General features: G+C 40.8%; 1 protein-coding gene across 4 annotated transcripts; it reads right to left on the bottom strand.

Annotated features, from left to right (window-relative positions):
* Positions 1-538: 538 nt before the first annotated feature.
* LOC103714044 (WEB family protein At3g02930, chloroplastic-like) lies at positions 539-7312 on the bottom strand. 4 transcript variants are annotated; one of them, XM_008801172.3, is made up of 4 exons: positions 7155-7312; positions 6228-6564; positions 3878-6125; positions 539-862 (listed from the first exon to the last, which is right to left on the bottom strand). In XM_008801172.3, the coding sequence occupies exons 1-3, from the start codon at positions 7172-7174 to the stop codon at positions 3897-3899; spliced, it is 2586 nt and encodes an 861-aa protein (XP_008799394.2). In that variant the 5' UTR covers positions 7175-7312; the 3' UTR covers positions 539-862; positions 3878-3896. The 4 variants fall into 4 exon arrangements, with proteins under 4 accessions (XP_008799394.2, XP_008799395.2, XP_008799396.2 ...); XM_008801173.4 differs by lacking the exon at positions 539-862 and adding an exon at positions 2348-2904; XM_008801174.4 differs by lacking the exon at positions 539-862 and adding an exon at positions 2348-2858.
* Positions 7313-9435: the final 2123 nt, after the last annotated feature.

The raw sequence follows: 9435 nt of genomic DNA, 5'->3' as shown, positions 1-9435 counted from the left end.
GGATTGTAACATAATGATCATCTAATTCTGATCCAATCCCATATCAGACCCTTCTTCAATAATAGATACGGTAGCTTCTATTTTGTTTATTGCCTCCAATTCCACATACTGCCGACCCAAAAACCATGAACAGAGGAAGAAATAAGGTATCAGCAATGTCAAAATAAATCTTCCAACTGATATTTGAATTTATTATGTTTCCCTTCCACCATTTTTTCACCTTTGCGAGTTGCCAACGATCTTGGTGATCATCCTGATAATGAGGGGCAAGAGGCTTTTTATTTCAACATGGAGACTTTCTTTTAGGAAAAATAAAAAAACCCATCCCGAGAGTGCAGCATTTAGAACATTATGAACATCCACCCAATCTCTGCTTCAGCCTTTTCCAAGCCTTTTCCAAGTTCTTGGAAACTGAGCTAAGCTTTTGGGTAAAATCCATATGCCCCTTCCAATTAGGCGGCGAACTGGATGGCTGCATATGTGGCAAGCCATTCAGAAGGCACCCTATGGGCTGAAAAGAGGGAGTTACATAGAGCACTTCGGAACTGTTGTTTACTGATTCCATTGGATGTATTCATGCTCACACTGTATGAAATACTAGTTTCCGAAAAAGAAAAAAAAAAGAAAAAGAAAACCCTTCTGAACCGAGCATGGATCAATGCGGTCCACAGGAACAGCCTCAATGGCCACAATAGCTCTGCATGAGTACTGTTTGCAACCCACTGCTGACAAAAGTACTCGGTCACTTCTCTCCCTTCGTGCACAGTGGCAATGCAGGCTTGAGCGCTGGGATGGTTGCAGCATGCCCAGGCAAAACACCCATTTTTTGCCGAGTTGTTGTTGGTATTATGACCACATCAACCTGAAATCCATTATAAAAAAAGGAACAGTTAATTATGATTGGATAATACATGCCCGCTACTGTGTCAGTCTCGTTAATCACCAGCCATTCCTGTCGCCATATCATGTGGGAAGCTAATCACGAAACAGATCTCCTCGTCAATCATGCAAGTATAGAGCGTTCAGAAGTGGTTCGGACTTGAGAGCTTTTCCTCTCATCTTGCTACCTTAATAATGGCGGATGCAGGTGGTGTTTTCTTCATAAGATTGTACTGAATTTTCACTCTCTGTTACCGGAAATAAAAAAAAAAAAAACACCAGCCATTTGGTTAACAGATGGACAACTTCCCATGTTGAACTAGATCTCTCCAGATTAACGGCAAAGTAAAACGGCTCTGAACTCAAACATAAAACATCGGGAAAAACATTATCCTTTCCTATGTTGGAGGATTTCTTGCCACTTTCATAATGATCTCACGAGCCATGGAGTTCATGAGAGGATACGGCATTGAGACTTCTTTTTTTTTTTTTAAATTTTCTGGGAAGGAATGAGGGTCTTGAGTCCCTACACGACCTACATGATGCTTCTTGTGGAACGAGTTGAATGGAATTGAATGGAACTTATTTTAGTGGTTAAGTTCCTGCATGTTTGGTCCCCAACCAAAAATAAATCCTAGGTATTTACCCGAGCTTTTGTGACCAATTTCAGAGTGTACAGATCTAGGTTTGCAGATTTGTTGCCCCCTCCGTGCTCCATCCAGCAACCTCGGCTCTTGCTCTTCCTCGATGACCAGCGGCATGGATGCCGTGCTCGAGGAGACAGGGCGGAGGAGGGAGGGAGGGAATCGAATGGAACCAGGCTTCAGTTTTTAGAAGCATAATCAGATCGATTCGGTTCGGATCAATGGATCAGGTGACCCAAACCTGAACCAGCCCACTCCCTATACATGCACATATATATGCATTGATTTAATTTTTATAGATTTTTCATTCATGATCCTGGTTAAGTATTGCTTGTTTGAATGAAATATTGGTTTATTGCAATTCTGCAACATATTATATTCCAGGTTTATAGATATTTCTAATTTTATTGTAGATGCCTCTGAATATATTATATATTATTTTTAATCTATTCCAGTTTCTATTGATTTCCATTATTGATTTATTTCTCAAACAAAATCAATTATTTATTTACTGATTTCTTTTTTTTTTAAAAAAAATAGACTAACCCGAGAACCAAGCAAGACCAACCCAATCTTGATTGGATCAGGATGGGTCGGTTCCAACATTAATTGGTTCAATTCTCATGAGTTTGTTTTGGGGGGAATGATTAAGGTTAACTAAATGAGTTTAGAAGGAAAGATGGTCTTTCCAGCTGCTCCATGCCCGACAATCGAGCCTCTCTAATGACCATTCCATTTCATCCAAATCCTTTGACAGGCTTTAAAATCTACAATTTTAATTCATCTGTACATTGCATCCTGGATCACTGATGAGCGCAAATATGTTAAAGAAATCACTCATTCATCCACATAATGAATCATGGTTCAGGCAAGATGGACTCAGAATCTCACAAGTCTGTTGCAGTGGGGCAAACTGGTTACTGGAGTGGTTAGACTAGGAAACACCCAGGGTCAAGAAGGGCCAAAAACAAAAGGGAATTACTTTGAACATACCACCATTACATGGTTTCATTGACCTAAAGTAGAAACTAGGAAGATTCCTGGAGTTTAATATCAAGTTATAGTAGTATGCAGGCTGGCCTAGAATACCCCTAGAAAGCCAAGAGTACAAACTACAAAGAAGTGGCTGCAGAGGGTATAGAGTCTTGAAGAGAGCTGCATGACTTGTATTCATCCTCTTAGATTTGGTCATTCAAAGGAAACAACAGGGATGAAGAACTTGGACCACGCCAAGCAAGGCATGCCATGCCAGAGATCTGCGAGGATGTCAGAAGGGGGGTTTTCTCACATGGACCATACCTCGAGAGCTAGAGCTCCTCAAACCCAGTTAAGCATCTGAGACGCGCACACCGAGAAAGAGAGAATATGAACATGGCTTCCTCTGAATAAATAAAAGAATAGAAAATTTAAATGCAAGCTATGGAAGAGGAATTTCCTGTTCATAATCTAGCAATCTTTTAATTGGTACAAAAGAATGAAGAACATTCACCACTAGCTATTCTGGTGCAGGAAGAAGTAAACTGGGAGAGATCTATGATACAAATCATAACTGAGTCTGCAGAGTGGTCATCTATTGCTTGAATCATGAAGAAAAATGCTAGCAGTGATTAGAACCGATTGGAAACATGAAAAGCTTCTCTGTAAACTAGAACAAAACCAGATATGGCCAGATACACACTTCAATTCACCGAATGAAGAAAATTCGATGCCACCAGGCTTTGCAAATGAATTTTCAACTGTTATTCTGACTCATATTTAACTCGACATTATCATGCACTATGATACCTCAATTGGCTGATCTTATCCAGCTAGTTCTCTACAAAATTTGAGAATGCCAACCAACCAAAAACAACATTCCAGTTTGCAGGCAGCTCAGATTTGTACTGAAGGGTTAACTTACAACAGCAGAAAAACTAAGCTACTATAGGTGGTGGTTATGAGAAAGTATCTGGAAAAGCTAGCAGGGCTAGGGTATTAACAGAAAAGAAACGAAATGAGGAATTACTGAAGCCAATTGCAAACAGCCTTGCAATACATATAAAAAGATCTCATCTTTAAATGTAAATATCAATATGATGCCTTCAATGAGTACAGTGAGTGCATGGTTTATTATACAAATATAACAGCAATCTTTCCTCTCCGATCTATAAAGTAATGCATGTGATGGTAAAAATTTTACAATGCTCATTACGCATAACAAAGTGGCAAAGAAGCAGTAGATGATCTCAAATAGACTTTCTATATTGTTACAAATTTTCAGACAAGCCTTGAAAGATCAACACAAGCATCAGAACCGTAAAACGCGAAGCCTCAAAGCACAACAATGCAGAAGTTAAAACAAGATAATGAGATACCTGTGGTGGAGCTTCTCTGCTACTTATGGTTTCCCTTCTTCTTCAGTAGGCTCCCAAATTTGTGGAGCAAAGCCTTCTTTTTCTTTTGCCGCTGCTGCTTGGTAGGCAAAGTAGCCCCATTATCCATGTTTTCAGATAATCCATTTATCTGATCAAAGCTACCACTATCTATCTTTGAGTCTTGATCATCATCTATTGATTCTGCCTCAGGCTCCCTCTCTGATGCAAGAATCTTGTCCACGACCTTGCAACTTTCCCACATTTTCACTTCCAGAGGTTCCTCCTCATCATTTTGATCTACATTGTCATTAGCTTCTCTGGGTTTTGGTTCTTCTGTCCAACAACCTTCGAGCTTTCCTGAGGGTGTTTCTGACTTCATTTTTTCTGCTTCACTCTCATTGGCATTTACGTCGGGAGACTCAGAAGTGTTTGGCAGCAGGTCAAAATCTTTCTCCCTGTTTGATAGCTCGCCATTTTCCTCAGTTTTCTTGGCAGTGGCCTCTGCGAGCAATGCAGACAGCTCTTTGACTTTCTCTAGGGCTGCTGCTTCCCGGATCCGAAGGTCATCATTCTCCTGAGTGATGCTCTGCAGCTCATTCTCCTTGTCCAATAAACTTTCCTTCATCTGCAAACTCTCAGCCTTTGCTTCTTCTGCTGCTTCATTAGCAGCAGTTCCCTTGGAATCAGCTTCTCTTAGCTTAGTTGTCATCTGGACTGCATCATCCTTTGCAGCTTTTGCTTCACGCTCTGCTCCTGTGAGTGCATCCACCACCTTTGCCATTTCAACCTTGAGAGAAGCAAGTTCTTCATCTGACTCTTTAATAGCAGTCATAAAATTAAGCTCTTTTTCTTCCCACTCACCGCTGAAGCTTTGGGATTCTGTTTCAAGTCTTTCCACAGTTTTCTTGAGGCAAACGATCTCATATCTCGCTTCATCAAGCATGACCTCATACCTCTCTTCAGTGTTCTTGAGAGCTGATTTCAGTCGCTCTATCTGAGCATGGGCATCTTCAATTTCAGCTTGCTTTGTTAAAAGTCTTTCTTGTGTTTCCCTAGCTTCGGTAGACACCTCATGCAAAGCTGAAGCTAAACCTTCCATTGCTTTCTTGACCTTTTCCCCTTCATCTCTAGCAATATTAACCTCATCAATCAGTTTGTTCCTTTCCTCCGTCAGGCCTTCAATGTTTGATGCCGCATCCTTCTCATTGTTCAGTGCCTGCAACTTTTCCTCCTCCACCATCTGAAGTTTGGATTTTAATACTTCAACTGTCTTCCCCATGTCCAATGCCTCCTGCTGGGCTAAATAAAGACGCCTATGTGATTCATCAAGATCAGTTTTGTGCCTAGCGACCTCAATATCCAAGGATTCCATCTTTCCTTTAAGAGTACCGATCTCAGATTCGGCATGTTCCAACAAAGCATTGCTTTCCTCCAGCTGTTTCATTGCAGGTGCCAAGGAATCCGATAAGGCTTTTTCAGACTGCTTTGATTCCTCTAACTGAACCTCTAACAACTCTGCCGCCTTCTTCCACTCATCAGCGAGCTTAGTTAAATCTGATTCAGCTTTCTTGGCACCAGTCAGTTCAATCTGAAGCCCTTCAGCCAATGATTCCATCTCAATCAACTTCTCCTCAGCTGCCTTTGTTCTCTCAAGTTCTTGCTTCAAAGCGTCAACTTCAGAATCCAACTTCTTAACCATTTCTGCTGCTTCATTATTCACACTCTCCAGCTTTGAATCCAGCAAGGATTTTAAACGGTCAAGTTCCCCAGACAAAAACTCCAACTTTTCTGCATTGATCTCGGCGATTTTCATGGCACCATCAGCATGGCTTAGGGCAGAGTTCTTTGCTTCAGTGGCCATTTCTAGATCATGTTTCACTCTCTGAAGTTCCTGAGTTATGGAAAGCAATTTTGAGACATCCACGGCATGTTGGTTCCGGATGTTCTCAAGCTCTTTCTTCCATTCTTCCTCCTTTTCCTGGGCAGCATCAATGCCCACCTGTTCCAATTCATCTGCCCGGAACTTCTCGATCTCCAAGTTCTCCTCGGCTCTCTTCTGAGCAACAATAGCTTCCTTGAGCTTCTCATTTGCATCGTCAGCCAATCTCTTTGCATCCTCCAATTCCTCAAGAACCCGGATCTTCTCTTGCTCTACTGAAGCAAACTGCTGCTTTGCCTTCCTCAGGTCTTCCTGAGCAACAGCCAATTGTGCCTGAAGCTCCGATCCCTTCAATGTCCGCGGTTGTTTCTACGATAGAAAACCAATTTGCAAACAATTAGAAAAGGCATATAGTGAAGATAGGCAATTAAAAGGTCTTGAAGCAAATGTAAAAGATTTTGATTTTCTTACATCAGTACTACTGGTCTTAGTGGCAGGCTTCGACTCAACGGATTTCGGTGACCAATCAACTGATTTCGGCGACCGATCAACTGAATTCGGGGGCCGATCAACTGAATTCGGGGGCCGATCAACTGATTTCGGCGACCGATCAACTGATTTCGGGGGCCGATCAACTGATTTCGGCGACCGATCAACTGATTTCGGTGACCGATCAACTGATAAGCGTCGCTTCTGCACAGGGGATGGCAACGCAGAGTCCGACCTGGTGGATCCGGCCCTGCTTAGTTTGCTAACCCGAGGGGTAGCTGGTGTGGTTTTGTTAATTGGAGTGTCAGATAAGCCAGATCTGTTCAAAATCCAAAACTTGAAGATTTTAGAGATCCAGATTTCTAATACATGACATAATGTAACAATAATACAAGAGATCCCAAACAGAGATTCCACTACATAGCAAGTAAAAGCAAATCGAAACATCAAATCCAGACCAAAACCCATGAGAGAGAAGAAGAAAGCTAGGGTCGCAGACATGAAACAATTCGAGATCCACTGAATCCAAGAGCTCAAATTGAGAATCAATCTAAGCCCCAGCAAACCCAAGATCCCAATTTGGAATTTTTACTACCAGATCAAGCTCAATGAACCAGGGGAGATCCAAATGAGCAAGAATCCATGTGCCATTGATGCATAACCCGAAACTTGAACGATGAAAGAAGATTCTTGACAGCCAAATCAACAAGGAAACGTCCGAAATCCCCCAAACAGATCAATCCATAAAAACAAAAGAAGAAAAAAAAAACCGAACTTTCAAGAAATCCAAGATGAAACAAAATCCAGAAGCTAAAAGAACATAAAGACCTCGAAAAAACCACAAAAATAGCAGCTTGAACAAGAACCGAAGACGGAAAAAAAGATTATTTGTGTAGATCTGGTACTCACTTAGATTTGGATGGAAGCATTGTCACCAGAGAAAGAGAAGAGAAGAGCAGAGCCCACAAGGTGGGAGCTCTAGAGTTTGGAGGATGGAAATGCTGGGGTTTATCACACAACAGAAGAGAGAGAGAGAGAGAGAGAGAGAGAGAGAGGAGCTAATTATTATTGCAGTTGGTGTCTACGCGAAAGGGGGTAAAATCGGACCCTCATTTGGTCCCAAGAACTCACCCATGGATGAATGGAGTTAAAACATCAAATCCATATAGCTGGTGGATTTTTTTACTTCAAATTTTTTATGAAGAAAATGGCTGGCGGTCGCGGACGGTGTCTAATTTTTAATTGAAAATTACAACATGGCAAAACATGATGTTGGCGGCGCGAATCTTGTGGGGTGGCTTGTCCATGATACAACAAAGATTTTGATACCACAAAGTTGGATTACTAAAATTACTGGCTTTGAGTATGCGAAGAGAGACTCAATTAGCCAATGGCTTTCAAATTTATTGTTTACTGGTGCTAAACTCTATCATCTTCTTCTACAGTATTACTGTATATGTATTACTTTTTATTAAAATTATATATATATAAAATTATTAGTATATCTGATTGGATGGTATTTTATATGCTAAATATATTGAGACTACATCAGGGGCGGCCCAATACATTTGGGGGCCTAAGGCGAATCCAATGAATGAGGCCTTTTTTTTAATAATAAATTTTTTTAATAAAGATAAAATATTTAAAAAAATGATATGAAAATGAATAGCTATCAAGTACACTATTTCAACAAAGATACATGAATCTAATAAAGATAGGCAAGAAATCTTTTTAATTTAATATTATTTTTGAATGGAAGTGTAGAAAAGTAATTTCCTAAAAAAAGGGCCATAAAACTGATTAAATAACTGAGATAATGCTTGGCAATATTGTTTATCATGTCGAGCGGAATAGGAAAAAGTCATTCCATGGCACTTCAGGGTCAAGGTAAAGAAAAGAGTCCAGAAAAAAGCTTCTCTATAAGAGAAAGTAGGGGCATTATGGGAAATTGACTCAATCTAATTAATAAAAGTCCCATCCCTCCATCTCCCTCCATCTCCCCTTCAAGTGAGTACCCAAGCAGCAACCGCAACATCACAGCACAGCAGCCATTCAACCCCCTCCCTCCTTCTCTCTCTACCACCCAAGGGGGGAGAAGAAACCGAGAGGAGAAAATTAAAAGAATCTCCACCCTCCAAGAAGTCCATTTCCAATCCCCCTTTCTTCCTGATGGCCCAGCTGGATCAGGAGTAATGTGAGGGAAGGAAAACCAAGACCAAAACCAAACAAGAGAAGGGATGAAAGATAAGAGTAGCTTCAGGCGTGTATCAAGCCAACCAAATCCCTCCTCTCTCTCTCTCTCTCCATCCAAAACAAAACTACCGTCCCCAACTTCCTAAATTTCCCCTCTACAGGCCAAGAAACTCTCCACCTCCCTTCCATCAAGGGGGAAGACTGGCTATGGGGCCTTTGCTTCCTTTTGGTCACGGTCAGACCCTCCCTCCCTCCCCCCCTCTCTCTCTCTTCACCTTCTGGGGGCCTTCCATTGGCTCGGGGCCTTCGGCTAAGGCTCGGGCCGGCCCTAGACTACGTTACAGTATTCTTCGATAATTCTTTCTATTCAATTATTAGAAATTTTATTTTTTTAATTTTTACGGATGAATTCAGACTCTAATAGGTTAATTTATCTATTATCCTAAAAAGAATAATTAATCTATTATCTCATTTTTGTAATAGTAAAATAATTTAATATTAATAGAATTTTTGTTTTCTTTTGTGGATAACGATGGCCATTTACGAAGTAACTTGACGCACGTGACATGAATTCATTCTAGTGCACCTGGCTGCACGTGCAACAGTCCAAATGATTGGAAACTTCTTTTGGCCCTCCTGGACGTTTTAGACACCACGAGGCTTTGAGATAAAATCTATTGGTAGCCGTCGCAAATCTATCAATCATACATCCCCTAGGTTACACTTAATAACATATGTAGCCAGGCAAAATTTTATTGATCAGAATCTAAGTCTTGTACAACCCAAGGGGAAAGTGAAGACACACGTACAACCCCCAGACAGAACATGATGAGTTCACCATTACACTGTGTAAACAGGCATATATAACTGGATCATGTTGGGCTGGTAATTTTTTTTTATCTCAAATTCAATTAGATAAGATGTGAATATAAAAGGCTTTGAAATGAAAATCCAACCCATCGATACAATCTACCATGTTTGAATTACTCGTAAATCA

Source organism: Phoenix dactylifera, unplaced genomic scaffold, assembly GCF_009389715.1.
Source record: "Phoenix dactylifera cultivar Barhee BC4 unplaced genomic scaffold, palm_55x_up_171113_PBpolish2nd_filt_p 001095F, whole genome shotgun sequence".
NCBI lineage: Eukaryota > Viridiplantae > Streptophyta > Magnoliopsida > Arecales > Arecaceae > Phoenix > Phoenix dactylifera.
Note: the sequence above shows the minus strand (reverse complement) of the source record. Positions and strands in the feature narration are given on the sequence as shown.

Excerpts from the sequence above, each read along its gene's own strand:
- LOC103714044 (XM_008801172.3), bottom strand. The coding sequence starts at position 7,174 with ATGCTTCCATCCAAATCTAA. Across the intron at positions 6,565-7,154 it reads ATGCTTCCATCCAAATCTAA|ATCTGGCTTATCTGACACTC; the intron begins GTGAGTACCAGA and ends GATTTTGAACAG. Across the intron at positions 6,126-6,227 it reads CTAAGACCAGTAGTACTGAT|AAACAACCGCGGACATTGAA; the intron begins GTAAGAAAATCA and ends TTTCTATCGTAG.